Source organism: Trichogramma pretiosum, unplaced genomic scaffold (genome assembly GCF_000599845.2).
Source record: "Trichogramma pretiosum strain Unisexual culture from Peru unplaced genomic scaffold, Tpre_2.0 scaffold20, whole genome shotgun sequence".
In the NCBI taxonomy this organism is placed as follows: domain Eukaryota; kingdom Metazoa; phylum Arthropoda; class Insecta; order Hymenoptera; family Trichogrammatidae; genus Trichogramma; species Trichogramma pretiosum.
In genome coordinates this window covers 136,756-159,385 of record NW_019641696.1, presented here as the reverse complement: position 1 = coordinate 159,385, position 22,630 = coordinate 136,756, and the positions used below count along the sequence as shown (strand labels likewise).

The 22,630-nt window shown below is 37.6% G+C and overlaps 4 protein-coding genes across 8 annotated transcripts in view; 2 read left to right on the top strand and 2 right to left on the bottom strand.

Moving 5' to 3' along the window:
• LOC106648428 (organic cation transporter 1-like) overlaps window positions 1-8,000 on the top strand; it is a 31,424-nt gene extending 23,424 nt beyond the window's left edge. For 3 of the 4 annotated variants that reach the window (XM_023462058.1, XM_023462060.1, XM_023462059.1), the window contains exons 4-10: window positions 3,437-3,695; window positions 3,759-3,850; window positions 3,945-4,148; window positions 4,255-4,492; window positions 4,872-5,009; window positions 5,100-5,469; window positions 5,815-8,000. In XM_023462058.1, the coding sequence (XP_023317826.1) occupies window positions 3,437-3,695; window positions 3,759-3,850; window positions 3,945-4,148; window positions 4,255-4,492; window positions 4,872-5,009; window positions 5,100-5,469; window positions 5,815-6,286 (1,773 nt within the window). In that variant the 3' untranslated portion in view covers window positions 6,287-8,000. The remainder of the gene's footprint in view (window positions 1-3,436; window positions 3,696-3,758; window positions 3,851-3,944; window positions 4,149-4,254; window positions 4,493-4,871; window positions 5,010-5,099; window positions 5,470-5,814) is intronic. The other variant, XM_023462061.1, reaches the window with a different exon arrangement.
• Window positions 8,001-8,902: 902 nt separating this feature from the next.
• On the bottom strand, window positions 8,903-11,732 carry LOC106648401 (exocyst complex component 8). 2 transcript variants are annotated; one of them, XM_023462037.1, is made up of 2 exons: window positions 11,649-11,732; window positions 8,903-11,554 (listed from the first exon to the last, which is right to left on the bottom strand). In XM_023462037.1, exon 2 carries the CDS (start codon window positions 11,252-11,254, stop codon window positions 9,140-9,142), a length of 2,115 nt encoding a protein of 704 aa, XP_023317805.1. In that variant the 5' UTR covers window positions 11,255-11,554; window positions 11,649-11,732; the 3' UTR covers window positions 8,903-9,139. The 2 variants fall into 2 exon arrangements, with proteins under 2 accessions (XP_023317805.1, XP_014220768.1); XM_014365282.2 differs by having other exon boundaries at window positions 11,639-11,727.
• A 334-nt stretch (window positions 11,733-12,066) lies between these two features.
• Window positions 12,067-14,199, top strand: LOC106648403 (ras-related protein Rab-43). The gene is made up of 5 exons (XM_023462038.1): window positions 12,067-12,697; window positions 12,827-12,911; window positions 13,013-13,111; window positions 13,186-13,343; window positions 13,415-14,199. Exons 1-5 carry the CDS (start codon window positions 12,491-12,493, stop codon window positions 13,586-13,588), a joined length of 723 nt encoding a protein of 240 aa, XP_023317806.1. The 5' UTR covers window positions 12,067-12,490; the 3' UTR covers window positions 13,589-14,199.
• A 178-nt stretch (window positions 14,200-14,377) lies between these two features.
• Window positions 14,378-17,982, bottom strand: LOC106648402 (hydroxymethylglutaryl-CoA synthase 1). Its single transcript, XM_014365283.2, has one exon. It carries the CDS (start codon window positions 16,868-16,870, stop codon window positions 15,494-15,496), a length of 1,377 nt encoding a protein of 458 aa, XP_014220769.1. The 5' UTR covers window positions 16,871-17,982; the 3' UTR covers window positions 14,378-15,493.
• Window positions 17,983-22,630: the final 4,648 nt, after the last annotated feature.

Sequence of the window (22,630 nt, the reverse complement as noted above, 5' to 3'; positions counted from 1 at the left end):
ACAAATAAATTCAATCGTCTTGCGCTGCTTTGGTTTCAATTTATGAAGTGGTAAAAAGAATTAAGCAGCACAATAAAATGTAGTAAATTATTGAAAAAAATGAATCACTTCAAAATTAATAAATTTGAAAACAATATTTTTAAACAATTAAATAATTGAAGACCAATGGAAATTATGAAACAATTGAAGAAAAGTTGTATGCGATTTCTCGTCTATACGTAAATAAAACGTTAAATAATACATTCAAATGCCCATATTACAATATCATTTCCGATTTAGAGCCAAATTTACTTTGGTTCTCTTTCGGTACACTGTGTCTAAACAGCCGTCAAAAAGAAAACTTTTTTTTATATAATACAACGTTTTAAGTGTGCTGCTGTTTTTGTTGAATGCTTGAGATTTTATCGAGTCCCAAACAATCACTTTTACAGAAAAGTTTCAATGAAAAAACAACACTTTTACAATCTCATCAAAACCTTGCAAAATGGACAGTTTCGCTGAAAAAAACATTTAGAATTTTTTCGCAAGCTTACGTCGGTGATTTATTTAAATAAAACTCACGCTAAAGACTTCGAAAGCGTATATTACAGAAACGTATCAGCAGAGAACTGTTTCAAGACACTCCCTCAAAATATAAATTACACGAAAAATATAGCAATGTAAAGAGTTTTAAAATCAAAGGATTTCAAAAACTAATCACATCATATCGTCTTACATGTTGATAAAATATCATTTTTTTTAATTTCTCTCTCGCGAAATTAAAGATGTCACTTGCAGTATATCATTTTTTCTTCTTTCTCAACAGGTTCTGAAGATTGATTATAGACATTTCAAAAATTAATTTCAAAGGGATTTATAGGTATTGATCCTAACTGATGAACATCGAATACATTTTATTTTTCCAAAAATATGTGCTTATAACACTAGAAATAATTAAAAATAATCACGCTTGACGATATTTTTATTTCGATTCGCAAGCTCAAGCAAACGATTTGATCCAGAACGTCTATGCAGTCGGTACATTCTGCACTAATCATTTCTAGCTGCAGCAAAATACGTTGGGCATTGTGACTCCGTGATATAAACGTACTTGCGTCACAGAGCATGCCCATCCAATGATACGATGACATTTATTTGAGCTTAACGAGTTTAACGGGCATAGACGCAATACAGTAACGCACATATGACATATTAGAACGAAAGATGTTGATGTGTCGTGATTTATATAGCCGAAGGTATTTCCAACCACGCGTGACGTAGATGTACTTCGTTTGCTGAAATTATATTTCGAATTTTCAAGTCATTAAAACTTTTTAATTTATTTGTATGAATGCAAATAAATTGAAAGGCGATGAATTGTTTTAAAACCGAAACTAACGGGCAAAGAGCGAATGAAAGGAATACGTATGCACCATTAATACGTAGAGATAGATAAAATGTAATTTTTCTTTTAATTTTAAGTGTATCGAAAACCGAACAGGTAAAAAAATTCAGGCTCTTGAAAATTGGAGTACTCAACTCGAACTCGAAAAAGAAACTCGACTTGATCGAGCTGAGTTTTTTCGCCTACGCTGCTACTTCATTTGAAGAAGTGGTTCGAAACTTCCATAAAACTTCGCGATAAGTAAGGGGTCTGTCCCAATTTCCTCTCATGTTCATATTTTTGCTCAATAATTAATATTGACAATTCAATCGTACTTGAAAGAAAATTAAAAATAATTGTTTAACTGAATGAACATATTCAACAACAATACATTATTTAAGTACTGACATCGAGTTTCGATTCTTTTTTAAAATTTAATGCAAAGTTGAGCGAAAAAATAGGACTCAATTACGACAATATCAGGACAAACACCTTATCATAGCATTTGGCAAAACATAAAAGTGTTAGGCTAATTTTAAAAATTGCTGATAATTCGTTCTTCGCGGCCTTGAGCTCGCGAATATCCCAAAAGCCGAGTAAATGAAAAACGAATGTTTTCTCCGCACTCTCGTCGCTATCACCCGTGATGCCGAGGATGAAAGAGAGCGTCATCACGCGAGAGAGATCATATCGCTCGCCGAAGCTCCAGCTGCATGGAGCAACGCGTCGCATACACCATCCATCCTATATATCGTGGCCGGTGCAGCAGCAGCAGCAGCAACAAACGATCGGAGCGGAATCCCGATGCGGGTCGAGTGCAATATACGCGTATATAGAGTAGGTGCACGCGTGGCTTCTCACACTAAAAGAGGTGTTCATCACCCTAACTTGACAGCAAAAACGTGTAAGCTCTCCCTACTCATCGCGCCTCTCGTTGCCCTGCTGATAGCTGCTCCTATACGCCAGCTATACCACATTATTATATGTATATTAAGGCGTTGCTATGGCAGCAGCGCACATAATGCTATAAGTTGTTTTACAAAAACAAATCACATACTTGTTACGGAGAACGAGCTTGCAAAAAGCTCGTTAACGCTGGAACACGTTGCGACGAGGCATTCGAATTATGAACCTATAAAGTTGAGCTAGAATGTTACTATAGATAATAAAGGGAAAAACTCATCAATATCTCGTTCACCGGTAAAATGTTATGCACCCACATCATCCGTTTTGCCGTGTCGTTTTCAATCATAGAAGAATCAAATAAGCTCTGCCGAATGACGAATCAAAGTAACCCAGTGGCGTCAGTCGCCAACTCATTCACAAATCTATCGCCTCTATCGTGTATCTGAAACATGTATCATCGCTTAAAACTTTTACGCGCACTAAATTTTCCAAGAAGCAGTTCCGTCGAAATAACTTTATAGATTATACTTTTTTGTTGATCCGCGCGGCTGTCACGGGGGCAAATGAAAAATTCAAAGAGAAAATTATTATCGACGATTGTGATAATACGTGCTTGCATTATAATGTCGTCGTCGTCGGGAGCGATCGAGTCTGCATAATAGGACGAGGCTCGTTCGTATAATTACTATCGGTGCGGCTGCGAGCATATCCTGGCGTGTCATTGGCTCAGCGCCGGATATATTTTATTCCGGCGCGCGTCAGCAGGTGTGTCGGATTAACGTCCTTTTCCCGCGACGCGATTCATCCGTGCGGCAAGCGCGAAATAGGCAAATTGACATTATTCGATTTTTCTGACGATTATTTGATTTTCTTGGCAGCGCGCACTCCTACACTTAATTCGCTTTTGAGCTATCATTCATTACACACCGTTCCAATTTCACTCTACCATATAGTCCAACGAGATCAATTTATCCTATCTTTTTTCTCCATTTTTGTTTTCTTTTTTTTTTATCGTCGATTTTGCGAAGCCTACAATTCAATCCTCTCGCGAATACAAGTTTAAAATGCACCCGAAATAAATATAACTGCATACAAAACGGCCCGAAAACCCGTAACAGCTCCTCGATTTATCACTGACATTGTAATTGCATTTTGTATTATACATAGCTAGATCTCGTATGCGACAAGGGCTGGTGGCCGTCCACGTCGACGACGTTCTTCTTCGTCGGCAGCCTGTTCGGCAACGTCGTCTTCGGCTGGATCGCGGACAAGTGGGGCCGTAGAACGGCCTCCCTCGCCATCATCTTCTTCGAGGTCATATTCTCCATCGCGACGAGCTTCAGCCCGAATTACGTCGTCTACACTGCGCTGAGGACCATCAACGGCCTCTTCTTTCCTGCCATTTATCAGATACCATTTATTCTTGGTGAGTATTCGCATAATGATGTTCGAAAAAATCAATCGACTATTATTCTTTTTTTTCGTGCAGCCCTCGAGCTGATGGGTCCAAAGTACAGAACGTTCGCCGGTATGGTGATATGCATTTTTTTCGCCACGGCCATGACGCTGCTGGCGCTTTTAGTAGGTCTTCATAATCGATCGAATTATCGATTTTTACAATTACTTCGTGATTTCTCGAGTTCAACTAACCGATCGCACGTTTTAATTTTTCCAGAGTTACCTTTTAAGGCACTGGTACTCGCTTTCACTTGCGATATCCGTTCCGTTCGTCTTACTCTTTAGTTATTATTGGATAATTCCAGAATCGCCAAGATGGCTACTTAGCAAAAATAGAATAGATGAGGCAGAAGAGATCGTTCAGACAATGGCTCGGGTGAACGGCAAGACGGTGCCGCCCAACTTTCTTCGGACGTTGGAGGTATTTATTGCATTACATTTTATCCAAATATTGATTGTATGGTAAAAAAAATGGAGCACGAAAAACGATTGATAAATGTAACACTACCTCCCTTCAACGAATCGAGATGGAGCTACAGCAGAGACAGAGAACGGCGTGCAACGGCGGCAATACCGATGATCTCGAATCGTACAGCAGGGTGCAACCGACCTCGGCCACGCCGATGGACATCCTCAAGAATCCCAACATACGTAAAAAGTTTTTCATCCTCGCCTTCGACTGGATCGCCAATGCCGTCGTTTACAATGGGCTTTCCTACAATGTGAGCAATCTTGGAGTCTCAGATTATCTGGCATTTTTCATCGGTAGGCAAATCGAGCTGTATATCCCTATCGATAGGAGATCTTTCTTATAATGACACCTTGTTGTGGTAGCTAATTTTTTTTTTTATTTGTTAAAAGTCACAATCCAAGCTACTGAAAAATTATACAGTGATCTTTATGAAGCGATATCGCTTGAAGAAAATTAATTACTCAATATGAATAATGAAATCTACATTGAATGGATAATTAACCTTTCTATATTATAATAGCAGCAATACTTGTAGTGACAATCTAAATTCTTTCTCCTCATTAAATCACAATTGTTGCTATCCTTAGAATAACAAATAATTTATTAGCTATACTTCTCCGATCGTAAAAACGCATTAAATTGATTTTAAAAAAATATATATTTATTGCCAAGGTGGCCTCGTCGAGATACCATCGTACGTCGTGACTTGGTATGCCATGGACAGAATCGGCCGAAGATGGGTTTTGTGCTCGACCATGCTCCTCGGTGGCGTCGCCTGTTTGTCCTGCATGCTGGTACCGGAAGGTGAGAGTAAGCATCATTTAACTAATTATTTTGCTTTTTGTTCCGATGAAAAAAAAAAGGCGAAACCACATTGTGAATTTACGTCGGTGTTCACAGATTACGTGTGGGTGACGGTAACGCTGGCGATGGTCGGCAAGTTCGGGATAGCCGCCTCGTTCGCCGTGTTCTACGTGTTCGTGGGCGAGCTGCTGCCCACTGTGCTGCGCTCGCAGGCCATGGGCATCGCCTCGTTCGTCGCCGGCATCGGACTGCTCGCCTTTCCCTACATCGTCAGTCTGGCGGTCTACTCCAAGGTCCTGCCGCTCATCATCATGGGCACGCTCAGCGTCGCCGGCTCCATCACCTCGATATTCCTGCCCGAGACGCTCAACATTCACCTGCCGCAGACGGTCGAGGAGGGCGAGCGATTCGGCGCCGATTTCAAGCTCTGGTCGTGTCCGACGTTGCCTTCCAGGCGAGAGCAGCTGTAATACATTATTATGAGCATTTTATTTATTGTCCCCCTCCGTTAAAGCATCTGATAAGGAAACTAGTTGAGACAACGAGTTTTCCAAGATTAATTTTCTTCATATGTAGAACATCGTGGCATTGAAATATAAGTGTATAACTCGATAATTATGCACTGATATATTATAAATACGGGCATTGCTAATAGCTTTACACATAGAAAACGAACTAGTACACTTGTACTCTCTACAAGATTTATTGACTTGCCATACGCAAAATTAATTATAATCCTTTCACTTTGAGTTCAATGTCAGTTTTTTTTTTTTTTCAAACTTAATCGTTATCTTTTTTTTCCATATCGCAGAGGCAGAAGAAGAAGCAGCGCAGAGCGAAAAAGCACGGAATTCGTTCCGCTCAAGTGTTTGGTGAACGGGGGTCCGGACGGTCGCAATCCAACGACTCAGGTAGTCGAGGCCGACTCGGACGGCTTGGTCGAGCCCGGAGCATCGGCCAAGGTGTCGGCCAAGGCAGCTAAAGCAGCGGCGGCAGCGTCGCGCAACGGCAAGAAAAATAACAACAGCAGCAGCAACAACAACAGCAGTAGCAGCAACAGCAGCAGCAGCAACAGCATCGGCAACAGCGTGGAGATGGCCGGCAACAGCAGCAGGAGGCTGCATCATCGCCTGCTGCGCGGGGTCAGCTCGAGCGACGAGGAGCAGCTGAATCCGTCGTCGCCCGGCTCGATTCGCGTACCCCCGATCGAGCTGCGCCGGGCCGTGGTGATCGAGGGTCCAGCCGTCTGCACGACGATACTCGCTGTGCGCGCCGATCTGTGAGTCGATTCCGAGGATCGGTGGATTGCAGATACATGTATTGCCTCGAGCGCTAGACTTGGTTTACTCGTTCTTCGTCGCCGTGTGCCGTACACGGAGAAAAAGGTTGGCAGTTAGAAAGTAATCTCTATGAGAAGCAGATACCGACGGTGCGGTAGCTTCGTCGTATGCTATAACGATTTTAGAAGTGAAACTTCCTCATGAGCATCGGATGAGCAGAGAATTGGAAAAAAAATGATGTATACTCTTAGTAAAATTCGGAGTTTCGCGATAATTTTATCGGCAACAAATACCGAATCTATAGAGAAACAAAGATACATATATTGGCATGCAATATGCAAGTTGCAGTTTGGTATATAGTATGCACTATCATATTTACTGTTTATTGTGTATTATTCTACATGTAGTACGTGTATTTAATGAAAAAAGAAAAATGAATGTACACGAAAAAATTTAGAGTTCCAACCTGTAGAAATTTTCTATTGATGTATCGTTTCGAATTTTAATTGTGACCTTCTACTCTACGTGAGCTTTCGGAATTGATAACACCGATAAATATGAAAAATCATGTGAGCAGTATCGATCTCTGCTGTTTAAGGAGAAGCAAAAAATGTTCCAGACGGAATCGATGCATTTTATCTTTAAGCGAAAAAATTTTCGTGAACGTATTATTTTAGTGCATTCGCTACGAATTGCATTGCATCAGGGTAAGTATGACGATTAATAATAAACAAAAGTTACCGGTATGTCGCCACTGTATCGATTGACACGCGCAAAAAATCGGTAACAATTAAATGTATGTTAGTAAAAATATTGTTGTAATTTTGATTTACATGTATTTTTTTGCCTATTGACATTTTTTCATTTTAGCAACTTTAGGAGTCGCATCTGTCGAACATTGACCTGTATACAAGATTTATAGTACATTTACTTGAATTAACGCTAGCGATGTATGTAAATATATAATATATTGTGAAAATGACTATTCTGTTAATCTTACATCGCCTAGGCATATTTTCTAGAAAAACAAAATGAAATATGTGTTCTCTGACTTGTTATCAAATACAACAGTTCTCGAAAATTGCATCATCTTTTTTACAGTGAAAAACATTACAATGTATCATCCGTTATGATCAGTCTTTAAGTTTTGACAGATAAGCAACTACTTATAAGTTTATTTTATGTTCGTATTTAATTGATGAAAACATTGTGACGCGATCAAATAATTATAGCAAAAGTTTTTCGGATATTATTAATGTAAGTAATTTAGATAACTAGATATGACATATGTACGAATTAATTAAAACCAACAAGATTATACAATATAAGTTTTTTTTATAATTTTGAAACGATAATTAAGTTTGTTGATCAATAATTGTTTTAATAACAACAAAAATATCCAATTAAAGTATTTCAATCTTTTGATTCGGAGAATCAATGTTATACGCTTTAACAACGTGGATACTAAATATGTTTCTGCACACATTCAAAGTGTTCGATATGTAAAATTGCATTAATTGTTATTGTACAAATGATCAATGTTGATGAAACTTATCTACAATAGTATAGATAACTAATATGTAATCAATTTAGTAAAATGTAAATCTTGCCGTTCATATATTCGTAAAATGAAGTTATACAACAACAAAAAATATCGTAAAGTTTCATAATTTCTCTGTCAATAAAACTCAGAGTCAATAGTGTAAAAACAAATAAGCTTCAAACTATTTTTACTTAAGTTTGATTAATTATTAATCAATTTGGGTTGTATATTGCATAAAGTTTAAAAAGTAACTTGTATTTTTATATTTATATATAATATTGTGTATTACACATAGCATGAGAAATTGAATCTCAATTTATTTGATATATTTAATTGATACATTTAATATATTTTCACTAATTGGTGCGATTGTAAAATTCATACATAGATCATCTATAGTTATTGATGAATAATTTTGTTTTGCAATACAATTACATTTAATAATTTTCAATTATAAAAATAAATAATCTTGCAAGACGAGATTAAAAAATGATATTGTTTCGAATATATTTTATAGACAAATTCTAGCAGTATCTTTTTTTAACAAAAAAAAAAAAGAAAAAAAATGTTACTGGAATGATATTTTGAAATATTGTTATTAAATATTAGGTAAATATCAATACCAGCATGCATATATTTTTTGTAAAAAGCATAATATTATTATAAATTATATAGAAATATCATGAAATATGATTCATGTGTATAAAATTGTGTATTAATGAAATAATCAAGTTCACTAAACTGACCAGACATATTTTAAAAATGAAAGTGTAACTGAGAATAAAAATTCTGAACTAAATGTAAAGAACTCAATTCAAAACACAATTCATTTATTTAACATAATTTCCAATATTTTTCGATTATTTAAGTACATTCAGACCAGATATTAATTTTAATGGAATTGAAATTGGATTCAGCTATTTCAGTGTATATTTAAATAACTTATAATAAGGCCCTTGATTTATAGCAATTTGCGTATGAGAAAAAAAATGGAATATTTTGATGACAAATTTTTGGTTTGATAAAAAACTTTATTCTGCAGATTAATTTTATAAAAAGCAATTAAATTTTTATTTCAACTTTTTATATGTTATGTTTTATAAAATTCTTAAGCAAATATCTTAACATTTGTGAATATTCTTCAAGTGTAAAGGTTTTTCAGGGTACACTTATAAATTAACTCAATCTCATATACAATAATAATCTGTTATACTTCACCGATTATATATTTTTTCAACAATTTATTTACATGCATATAATAATTTTTATTTACAGTATTATGATTAATTTGAGTTTTTTTACAACAGTCTTGTTTAAATATACTCTGTAGTTGAGTATTTCTGTACTGATATTCTTGGAGCAGGTTGAGGTTCTCTGGGTGAACCTGGTGAATCCATACTAAATTGTTTTTGTAAAATTAACAAATTCCTGAATTGATGTCCAGTAACACTTTTGTGCAACTCAATACTTCGAGCTATAATAACTTCTTTTATATACTTAGCATTGTCTTGTATTAAACTTCTTTTTTGTTTAAATTTGGGGTTTCTCATTGATGCTTGAAAATGTTCCAACTGCACTTGTAAAATAGATATCAACAAATTTTCCATTAAAACAATCATTTCTGGAGTAGCTAAATTGAGACAATCTTCAAGTAATCCTATGTACATTTTAGCAAAAGTTAATGTATTATTTGTTAAAGGGATTATATATTTATTTTTTATAAGATTTTCTGGCAGTGGTATTCCTATATCATCCAATTCCATGAGTACTTTGTCAGCATTTTGAGGTGTTTGAAAGTTACTAGGATTCCAATTTTCCTCTGACGCTCTTAATTTAATAGCCTCTACATACTTTTCTTTTGTCTCCCTTAAAATTTTACTTAATGGTCCTCTTATCTGAGCATCAAGCTGATATCTATAATCTAAACCAATCTGAGTCAATTGTTCGGAATCTTCTCTGAGAGTAATGATACAATCCACAATAGTACTTAATGAAACTTGTGGAATGAAAATTTGTTTAATTATATGACAAGTAAGAGTTTTCAATTCATGACTGCACCATACTGCAAAAGCTGAATTACAGTGTGGTAGACCTGAAAAGACATTGAAAAACTCTTGAGACATTTCAGCTATATTTTTAAATGCAATAGCGCTGAGTTGTTTGACGTAATGAACAATTGCTCCTTCTCTTTTAATTTTTCTTAGTCTTGTTTTTAAGGTTGCACTACACAATTTCAAAAATAACTGACATGCTTTTGCACTACGATCCAGTTTTATTAATAGCTTAACAGCCCTCTTGGCACTTCTTAAACCACCACCTTGTAATGACTTTATTTCCATTGTTGATTCAAGTTCCTTTGTGAGAATTGAGATCAAATAATTTGATCTTTCTTTACATTTCCCTTGCATTTCTTTTAATATTTGTGGACTTGCCTCAACAGTTTGCAAAAATGATGTAGCTTTTTGCAGCAAGTCATAGGCTTCCTCAAAGTGGCGTTGAGCTATAAAAGAATCCAAACTTTCTGATATTTCTAAGATCCAATCTGGAAGAGGAGCGTATGAAACTACATGATTCTCTTCCTCTGCAGTTGACATTGACATTGAAAATGCTCTTTCTAATTTTGGAGAAGGTTCTTTATTATTATCATTAGGTAGATTTCCTTGACAAAGCTTTAATCTCTTAGCTTGCTCACAACTTTCAAGCCATTCCTTCTTGCTAGTGGCAGAAGAACATTGAAATACTCTTGTATCAGGAAAAGCTAACAATTTAAAAGCTAAATTTACACTTCCACGATCTTTAACATTCACAACAGCTAAACTTTGAATTTCATAAACTACTTGCATTCTGTATCGAGGTTGACCCTTTTTGGTTTCATATGGCAATTCAGAAGCAGTCATCAAAATGTCATTAAACAAGTAAGCACGAATTTTTTTCATTGGCTTACCATCTATTGGATCTAACTCTTGAAGAGTGCCTTCATGCAAACACAATCGACCTGGAGTTTCTACAAGAGTTAAAGCACCTTCTACATTTTCTAAAAGCTTTGTTAATTTTTTCTTAACTTCATCTTCTTTTTGTTGGTCTGAAACATTTTCTGATTCTGCTGGTGTTTCATTTTGCAAAAGTACATTGGAGCTTCTCCTAATATCTAAGGTACTCAAAAGCGATCGCTGTTCACTCAATAACTGGGACAATTGATACATCTCACTCTCCAAATGAGATATTTCTTTGGCAGTTTCAATGAATTGAATATAATTTTGATAAACATTTTGCTTTAATGATGCAGATGTGTTGTCTGCCAATTCTTGGATTTTTGCTCGCTGCAGCCTGAGTTCATCAGCACCAATGCACTTTGAGCTGAGGTCTTTGACAAACTTGTCTGCAGCAAAATTGTCAACGGCAAAATTTTCTAACGCAGCGAAAGACATATTGATAACGCAGTCAGAGTAATTCACTTCATAAGAACCACTGATCACAACTATAATAGCAATGATCTTGTATAACCTTCAATACAACAATAAATGCAATCTCAATGAAAGATGAGAGTAAGCGTAAGCATACCTATCTCCTCCTTTGCATTCCTCTTTGATTTTTCTGACTTACTGAGGGGCGGCGCCCCTTAGCGGCTGATCTGGCAACTATGATTACAAACAATCGCTTTGACATATGGACTGTCTCTTTGAAAGCAATAGTTTGCCGTTTGATCTCTTGTTTTCCAAATATACTCCCTGCAAAATTTAGAAGTTTTTTAAATTCTTATTTCATCTTGAGCTTAGCAGCTCATCAAGATTTTAAAAGAAAATAATTGTTACAGTTTTATACTTCTAGCTCGTGAGAGTTTCAACGTTCTTGCTTGGAAAATCGGCGACGGTTTACGATTTTCTTGAAAAGTATGGAAAAATCCTGTACCTGATTTTGATCATAATAGAAGGAACAGAGAATAAATACATCGATGATTATCGTTCTTTATATCCCCACCTCGATGAGTCACGCATTCGTCACAAGTGGGCGCAAAAAAAAGTAGAATCACACAACCGTAAACTAGACTAGACTACGTTTGCTCGTAGTACATTTGCATACCAAGTATGGCATTTAAAAGCGCTTACCTGCAAAACCGGCAACCAGCTCGACGTTCGTGGATAAAGTGTTGCTCGCGAATCGCACTCGGACGAGGTGCATTCATGCATCGTCAGTGCAGGCGGATAGATACATTCTCGCGCAGCTTTCAACTTCATCAGGTATGTAGGTAATATTGTGTGTATTGCCGTTGCAGGTTGCTGTCTTTCAGGAAGAAAAAAACTCATTTCGCATAGGCTCGAGAGCGCGATATATACGTGCCGCGTACCGAGTCGTAAAGTGCACACGATGTGTAGCGAGCGACGCAAAACAGCTAGACCGTAAGAGTATCGCGTATTTATGATAAATGCAAAAACGAATTTCTAAATTTCTATAACTCGAGCGGTGGCTATTCTCGGATTCGGTACATAACTGCAGGCCGTAAACTGTCTTGACATAGCAGACAACAACATCGTCGTAATATTCATCATGTCTGCATCCGATCTCTGAGTGCTCGATGGATTTCAACAACCACGACGAGGAACACCGTGACGATGTCTGCTCGAAACTGCTGAAATTGTTGTCCTTGAACGAGTCCAGCGCGAAAAATGTCAACGAGGGATCCTGACAATTTGATAAGCAGCGAGGAGGGCTTCGATTATCTCTTCAAAATTGTCCTCGTCGGCGACTGCGGAGCTGGCAAGACCTGCATCGTCCAGAAGTTTCACTCGGGTAATTTCGTTCAGAGGCATGGCAATACCATCGGTGTCGATTTCTCCATGAAAACGGTTCTCATCGATGGAAAACGAGTCAAGGTGAGTTGCCCGAAAGCCCGCATATCTATGTTAACTAATTTATTTTAAATATAACTTATGCTGATAAGAATTGAGTGCAGGTACAATGTATTACTGAAAGAAAGAAATTTTCGATTATATTTCTTACAGTTACAAATATGGGATACAGCTGGACAGGAGAGGTTTCGCACTATTACCCAGAGCTATTATAGATCAGCTAATGGAGTTATTCTTGGTAAGGATTGAATGAATCATTGACATTCAGATATTCATTGTATAACAAAGCTCTTTATTGTACTTCAATTTTCTAAAATTGTTTTGTTTCATTTATTGCAGTTTACGATATCACAAAGCGGCCCTCATTCTTAAGTTTGCAAAAATGGGTTGATGAAATTCGAAAGTATACTACATCACATGTTCTTCTTATTTTAGTTGGTGAGTATTAGGTTTGTTTATATTTAAAATATTAAACGCCATGGTAAACTCTGGGGTATTTTTATTTTGAACAGGTAATAAATGTGATTTGGAAGACGCTAGAGAAGTCAAGAAATCTGAAGCAGATATGGTTCGTGAATATCTGCCTGAAGTATTTCATATTGTTGAGACTTCAGCTAAGGAAAATACAAATATTGATTCAATTTTTTTCTCTTTAGCTTCTGAACTTAAGGTACAAGTATAATTGTATATCAGATTGATGGCACATATTTAATCTTTTTTACACACTACTATATTTTTTAGCGCCGTCAAGAAAATCATCAAATCAATGCAGAAGATGAAGTTATAGTAAAATTAGGCAGTGGGCAAACACTTCCATCAAATTATCGTAATGAAAATCAAGTCATCAATTTGGAAGATTCCAACCATGAACGAAATCTTTCATCATGTTCATCCTGCTCTTTTAAAGTATTATAAAGAATTTGAAGAATTTGAATCATAATTTCTTCTTAACAAGTAAAATTAACATTTTCTAAAAAAATTAATTTCAAGACTTTAACAAAAATTTACATAGTACAAACATTTTTTACAATTAATTAAGTTAACTGTTACTAAGTTAGTGTAGATTTTGACAAACCAGATACTGCAGGACTATGAACTTTAAAAAATGTTAAAAATTTAGGTAACAAAAGATAACATTTTAGTGACCCATTTAATGTTTCTTAATTATGAATTATTGTCTTTCATATGAAAACTGTTATATATGTATCTATCGTTTAGTTTTACAGTTTTCAAAATATTTCTGTAAATTGTTGGCACTTTTACAGATATTTACTTAGTAAAATATATTTACTTAAAAAATATTTATTGTATGGAGTGTAAAAAATGAAACTTTTTCTTATACATTTCAAAATGTACGTTCGAAGTTTAATGCTACATTGTTTGGAAAAGTTGTCGAATAACTAAAAATGACTTGAAAATGTTGACTGATCATGAATGATTTTACGTATTGATATCTATGAAAGTATTTTATACCAAATTGTTAATTATTACTAATAAAAGTGTATTTTTCAGTATATTCAATTGAATTTCATATTGTAAGTTAACATTTATTACAAAAATGAATGTTTATAAATAAACTCTACTCAAAAATTGATAGCTGCATTTTCCAAAATCATTTCAACTTCAAACATTTATAAGAGGATCACGACTTGATAGGTAATGTGGTTTTAATGAAAAAAAAATTAAAATGGACAAAAAATCAAATAACATGAAATAATATTTATTGAATAATTTCGATTGTCTTAACTAAAACAATAATTTAAATGACCTCCACCATTCTTTTTAAGCATAATGTTTGTAGATATTATTCTTCCAATAAAACTTTTAATACATAAATCATTCTACATTTCATAAACATATTTCAAACAAAGGTGTAAATAACTTTTGAGTTGACTCAAATAAAAGAATACTGTTAAAAAGAAAACAAACTGTTATATAAGTAAAAATGATATTACATCCCAGATATTATTAATTGTTTTTCAAATTAACTAGTTCTGAAGTCAAATAGATCAAAAAGCAAAACAAATCATTCCAAGCCAATGGTATACAATTTATAAAAATCAAAAAAAGAACAAAAGTTCATAACATTATTTATAATTGTCTCTCTATAAATGAATAAACAAGTAATATAAATGTGTTAAACTATTATAACATGGTAGAGTATCTAAATGTACATAAATATAAAAGGGTTGAGATTAAGAAAAAATAGTATAACAACAGCTATTTTAATTATTAAAATGTAAAATTTTCATAAGCACATCATTGAAGAATACTTGCTTTACAAATTATTTACATGTGATACTCACACAACCTTTACCATCTTTCTTAAATATTTTTTAGTGAGTCTGTAATTTTTCACTCAAAGGCACATGTTTCATTTTTATTTGATTTTTCAATCTATAAGTACATTATTTTACTTACTATATTGCAGACCATTAATGTGATCAATTGATAAATAATAAAAAAATTGATTGCTTCTTTCTAGCACAATCAAAACAAATATGTTTAAAAATGATACAATAAAATAGTATTACAAACTAAACAACTGAGTTGACTATAAAGTTCACAGAAATGATTGCAAATTGTTTCAGTATTCTGTTTACATCCAATTATTTTTTAAATAATAAGAATCTTTGAATTTTAACATACATTATTGCCTATTATCATTGTTGCAATGAATTATCAATCAATAGTTTCGTAAACTCCAAACTATTTTGATAAAATCATAAAATGAAATTTTGCATAATATTTAAAACAAAATTTCACCAAAATTTCACCTATGTATAATATAATGTACTTCCGCTTAGGTAAAGCATAAAACTATTTCAATTTTGGTACTCTTTCATAAGTTCTTCTGTACATCTCATCAACTTTGACAAGGTAATAAGTTCCTGGAAACATGTTATCAATGCTTCCTTGAGGCTCATATGGAACAGTGTGACAATTTTTTTCCCTTAAACTTAAAACTTTTGTATATTCTTCGGGATGAACTTGTTGTCTGGCTTCCAGTTGAGTTTTAACATAAGAAAGATTTGTCACTAGTTTCCTTAACTGTGAATCTTGACTCAAGTCACTTGTTACTGTTATTGAATACATGCTTGATGCAAGACCAGATCCATATGAGAATACTCCTATTTTATTTCCAGCCAATTCCTCAATTGGTTTGTCAATTAACAAAGAGATTAGACCAGAATATACGGATGGTGTGTACATATTGCCAACCTGGTTAGCAATGAACAAGCTCGGCTTGGTTTTTTTCTCAAAATCTTCTTTGCTTAGCGCCATGAAAGCTTTTTCCACATCTCTATCAAAATAAGTATCTTCCAAGGCTATGTTACTGAACTTTTGCAAATCAACATGGTTTTCAATAGATTTACTTTTAGACGAGTTAATAAAGTCCACTAGAGCTAATCGAGCAAATGATTTTTGTACAAGCTTACAATAAGGTGAATGGAACAATACAGCATCAAAGTCATTGACACTTGTTTGGTGATTTGCTTTTTTGGCTTTAACTTTGTCACAATACCTTTGATAACAGGTATCTAAAGCACTAAGGTAACACTGAATAGATAATCTCCCATCTACAGTAGGATATTCTGATCGCAAATCTGGTTTGTAGAAATCATACACATGTCGCATGCAAGAGGCACGTAATCCTTGATCAAGGACCAAGGGGGCATGGGGTCCAACGAGCATAGCAATAGCTCCAGCACCACCGGTAGGCCTGGCACTGCCTGGAGCGTAGACAGCATTGTCAGCGCACACAACAAGGGCCAGACGACCATCCCAGGCACTGCTCTCAACCCAGGAGATGGCATTGAAAAGGGCAGCAGTGCCACCGTAACAGGCATTGGTGGTGTCTATGCCCTCGACGTCGGTATTACCGGAGGGCTCGAAGAGCTGCATCAGGCAGGATTTGACGGATTTGCTCTTGTCGAGTATGGTCTCGGTACCGACCTCGAGCCTGCCAATGTCCTGGGGCTTGACATCGTACCTGTCGAACAGCCGGTGAACCACGGTGAGACACAGCGAATTGATGTCCTCTCGGTCATTGCAAAATCCCATTCTACTTTGACCTAAGCCAACGGTATATTTGCCGGCAGACACTCCATCGAATTTCTCCAACTCGCTCTGGTCAACGAACTGAGCTGGAAAGTAGACCTCCAAGGCCTTGATACCAACATTCTCGGGCCACATGTTGATTAATAAAAATTACACGAGTCGTGCCTTTAAAATAGTAATAATTTGTAGGAGTCACTTGGAATTGACAAATGCGCTAATGATATATCTCGTGCTGGGAGCGAAGAGTTCGATTACATCACTTAATCACACTCGAGAGACGACAGCACACGGCATTTAAATAGGTACAGGGAGCGAAAGAGCAAAAAAGAGCAGGCTTTACGTAAGTGCACGTATATAAATTTCTTTTTTCGTCAAAAAAAAAGAAAGACAGTGCGCGTGTGAGAAAAGAGCAACGAGAAGCTTTGGTCAAGCAATCGAGAATCAATCAAGTCGAATAAGCGGTATGGCTTTTGGCTCGCGCTCGAAGTATATCAAAGAGCAACGAGGAAGAAAGAAGGAGAGAAAGAGAGCGAGAGAAGCCGGAACGGCATGCATACGTATTGAGGTTGGAAGTGAAAACGTCGGAGTGAAAATCACGGTCACTAGGTGAGGCACTCTCCTTTTTTTTCTCGTAATATATTTCGGCCAATGAAGAAAGGGACCCACCGCGACTGGCCCGTTTTGTAATTCCTTCTGCGTGCGTGAGCGTGGACGTATAGACGTGCGCGTATGCGTGCGTGTATTAAAGCTGGATAGCGCGACTCCAAAATCTCCAAGGAATCCTCCGAGATTTCACTTTCTTCGGCTCGTCGGTCCTGTTGGTTGTTCTTCAACTCGACAGGCTGCAGACGGCTGCTATCTCGTATTATTCTTTTTTGGCAAAAAGGCTGGAAGACGATGCGATGCAACTTTACCAAGTTCTCACTCGACGACTAGGAGCTGATACAAAGTTGTATAAAAAAAGGTACGATCCTCTTTTCACGTGTACAAGTCCCTCGGGAGCTCACAACAACAAACAACAACTTCTATATATACTATGTGTACGTGCAAAAAAAAGGTATACACGCGACGTCTGACTCGGTCGACGGTCCACGCGCGAATAAAAAACTATCCCGACTACGACTATGACGACGACGACACGCGCTTGATCACTCTGCGGCAGTTGCGGGGCCGCGACTGACTTTATCTGTCGGCGGCTATACTATACACTCTCGAGTCTGTGCCTTCTTGTGGCAGCTCGCTATATGTTATATTTGCAGCAGCAGCAGCAGCGGTGGCGGTGGCGGCCGATGCGACATATGCCGTGTGTAGCCCCGCGCGCAATGTATACGCAATTTCATCCCCACTTTTTAGCAGAAGGCAATTTCTCTTGGCTCTGGTAGTGTGTGTGTGTGTGTGTGTGTCGCGCATACTGTAAAATGAGTATACCTTTATATGCACACACAGGTACGTATAGTCGCACCTATACACGTTCCCCGAGAGCCTCTGTGTCAGTGAGTGTATCTGTTATAGGTATACACACGCCAGAATACCAGGCGTGAGAAGATAAACAATAAAATTCGAAGAATGTCGCGGATACACGTAAGGAGATGAAACTTTGAAAAGCACGTCATATCTGTGATGCGTATATATTTCGTCGCGCTTATACATTACCTACGATCTTGACTTGTTCTGTCGATGCAAAAAAGAAAAAACGAGTCAAGATCTCTTCGACTCTTTTTTGCTCCAAATCTATTGTAGTGCTTCGTCGAATATTGACTTTTTTTACGACGCGAACTCGCGCTCTCTCGAAAATTTTAATATCGTGTACAGAGAACGCTCGAATGTGGATCAGCGTTATCGTTTATCGGTTAAAGCTATATTGAGTCGCAGGAACTTTGCTTCATTTCCGTATGAAAGAGGTAATTGTCCGCTGAAATCAGACGTCTGGATCGGTACAAGCGATCGATAAACATCGATCGAAATCGGTATTATTTATTTTTTTTTTGTATCTCGTACCGATTTTGCGTCGCGAACATTTTCCACGCGCTTTCATGCGCGCACAATGACAATAATAGCTGCGTGCGTTGTTATTCTCGCGTGTTGCAGTGCAGTGCCAAGTTCAAATGTAAAACTATGAAAATCGCGGCCATACATAGTCGCGCACTGGAAATAGCAGCAGCAGCAGCAGCAGCATGAGAAAAAATTCGAGCTTCAACGTGGTACTGCGAAAATTTTCTCATTGACTCTCTCGCCGACAATAGGCCCGACGATTCTCATTTACACACAGTTGCATATCCGAAAAGGTTTCGAGCGCGCGCGCGCGCGACAACGATTGAATAAAAATAATCATGTTCTTGCGATCGGTAAGTACAATATTTGATTTTCAAATGAGACGCGAGCTCGCGCACATTTTTGTGTGTCTGCAGTGTACTTTTGCGTCTTCCTCGGAAATTCCATAGTACCGCGTGACTTGACATTTAAATCATAAAGAAAACTTCTGCTATCGGCACGGACGCAGATGAAGAAGCAGAGAGCTCTTATCGGCAACCGAAAGAAAAAACACACCTCATTGTTGTCGTTTTACGTTCGAAACGTTGAAATAACTCGAAAGGAGAAGAAGAGGCAAAAACGACTTTTGCGACAAAGATATCTAATATCAAAAGGCACGAGCAATAATGTGCTCGACGACGGCTCCGTTTTAATCGCGCGACCGAAGACGCGCGTGGCATAAATCGTCTGTGTATATAAATGTAATACACATACGCGCGCTCGGGCGAAAAACAACGTGACTGCAAAGTAAAACTGCACGGAAAATCAACGACGACGACGCCTGCCTGCAAGCCTGACTGCAGATCGTCGATGTCACGCAATTATTGCGAGCGACCAACTAGGGGGAGAGAGAGAGAAAGACATTTCAAAATACGCAAATCCTTTCGTGTGCATTTATGAGTTATACCGTAACTATCGCCCCGCGACTAATGCCTTTCCTCGTAGATACAGTTTTTTTCTCCTTTTTATTGCCGCGAATACGATATGGAAAAAAAACCTACGTCAAAAGATGCCGTACTTTCAAGGCCGTACTTACCTCAACGTGCATGTATTCGCCGTAATATGTAAAAAAAAAAAACGAAATGAATTAATTATTAGAGGCAATAATGTACAACGGTGATGGGAGTAACTGTTTTTTTCTCCATAGATTTCGTCTGTGCCATCGGGCGTTGTGGTCATCGTATGTTGCTATATCGAAATACCGAAAAAGTCGATTTTATCTTGCTCAATCTAGATAATGATTTTCTAAAATCGAGGAAAAAAATCGGTTAATGTCATGCGTGTGCTCATATAACGCGTAATAATGTGTGCTTTTAGGATTCATCCCGTTTAATGAATAAAATTCATAAGCTAAAATCATCATCATTTCGAAAAATGTAAAAGCACACGAGACAGCGGCGGCAGAGCAGAAGCAGTACACAGCACCAGTATACAGCAGCAGCCAATGATAAATCAAGAGAATCAGCTTTCCAAAAAAATTTCACCGGACGTCGGTGAAGCGCGAAATACCAAATTCACACTCGGTATATACGCGCACACGCACACACACAGCGATCGTATATGTGTGCAACGCGCTCGAGTGCTCGAACCATGTCCACCATCGACGCCTCTGTATACGCATTAGCTAAAGTATGATACAATTTCTGCACGGTGTGGTGCACCGATAGAGAGACAGTAGCGAACAGCAGCGTCGCGACGAATGCAGCAGCACGCATCAGAATGCACGAGTCGTACGCGAAGTCGCGAATAAAACGTGTTCGTTGTATATTATACATCTAGATATAGGCGTGCGATCGGTAACTGTCCATCCGATCGCAATCGCGCACGCCTTTCGTGCGAGTTATCATAATACTTTAGCGTGAACAGCTCATTCAATCGCTCGAATAAAGCTGCTAAAAAAAGGAAAAAAAGTCTCGATCGATTCTATGTACAGTGCCGCTGATCTACCGAATCGATCAAAAATCGGCCAATAAATCGGTAACGTAAAATTCGGTTCGACGGCGTAGGCTTTGTGCCGATTTTTCACAAATTGCGAGTACACGCTCGAGCTATATCTGCACCGCAAAACGTTAACGCATATTATACACGAAAGTGAAAAGCAATTCTATAAATACAAATAAATGTACGAGCTGGCCAATTCTTGGCTCGAGGGCAACATCATTATCATCATCATCATCATCATCATCCGCGCGCGTGAGGCGCAGCCGATACTCAACTGCGCATACACGCGTATGTATATATAAACACAGATATCGGCTGGTGCACATGCTCGATGATACATGTATACGCGAAGGCGAATCCACGCGCGAGTGCGCGCGCGGAAAAAGAAAGTTCTCTCTTTCCCCCGGTACAGTGCAAATGATCGTTCGTTATAGCTGCAGCACAGCTCGCGAGTCGATCGCAACTCCCATGTCAATGCCGCCGCTCGCTCGCGCGCATAAAAGCATGGAACGAATTAAATTATTATATTATAAATTTTGACGCGCGGCGCGGCCAAATTGAGCAGCCGTTTCGCGTCCGCGTGTCTTTGTCGCTGCGCGGCCAAATAGACGCGAATCATACATCTCCATAGGCTGTATATATACGACTCGCGATTACCGATCACCTGCATAAATGCACACCGATCGCGCGAGTTTCGAAATTCAGTCTTAAGTGCGCCTATATAAATGAGTGTCAGGCGGCGGCAACTCATGGAGAAGGGATCCCGAGGATACACCTACCTGCTTCCATATGTACCGATCGCGGCGCGCGCGAGAGATGGAAAACGATTACCGTGTTGTTGGCATATATGTGCGCACTCGAACGCACGCGCGCACTTACATATACGCGATATCTGTATACCAATGTCGACGATTAATTATAACTTATAACGTCCGCTTTGAAAAATGAAAGTTCTCTCGTGTGCTCGTGGACGCGCTCGACGTACGTACATATACGCAGTCCCGCGCACATACGCATGCACATACACACATGCACACGATGTCCTTTGATGCCGCAAAGGCCGCGACGCAGCGCAAAGACTTACCGAGGCAGTTCGCGACATGACTTTGTTATATGTGTATGCTTAGAGCTTTGACGTATAATCTTCCTGCACAGTTCACCGAAAATCTCCAAATCTCGAGAGGAAAATTCCTCCTTTTTTTTAGATAATGTCCAAGCTTTACTTTAATACTTTTATTGGACTTATGCTTTGACTTTTTTTTTTATTAAATTCCAATGGTTTTGAATAACTAATATACTTATGCGCGCCTCCGCTAATCCGTCCAAAAACTTGCGTAATTTTGAGATTCTTTCTGACGCGCTCACTCTCTTTACGATGTCGTCGTTACTTCACGCTCTCGCGTATATATCTAGCGCGTGTAGCAAGTCAAGCTATATACTTTACGCTTATCCTCGGTCCGAGCTTTGATTGTCGCTCTCTTGGCCGCAGAACTCGGCGCGTTGTTACTGCAATTATTCGCACATTTACGCGTACGCCGATGTTGATTGATCGACGTCATCCCAGTCGTCCAGCAGTTAACAGAAGTCTTTTTCTGCTTCTTTTTCCTTCCAATGTCACAGAGATATGCAATGATCAAGAATTTTCGGAAGATCGGTAAGAAAGTAGGATCCATCATATCGCGCGATGAAATTATGCAAAGAAGCGTGAATCAACAGGTTCCGTAAAATGTAAATATACTTTTTTTTCGAATTTTTTTGGCACACATCTCGGCTTGCGTAAAGCAGAAATTGTGAAACGAATTTCGTTCATTCATTTGCTTTGCTCAAATTTTTGGAATAATAAGTTGATAAAAATAATACCAACTCATGCAAAATTTACAATTTTTAATTAGTTACATCGTACACAGTTTTGAACGTACGTTT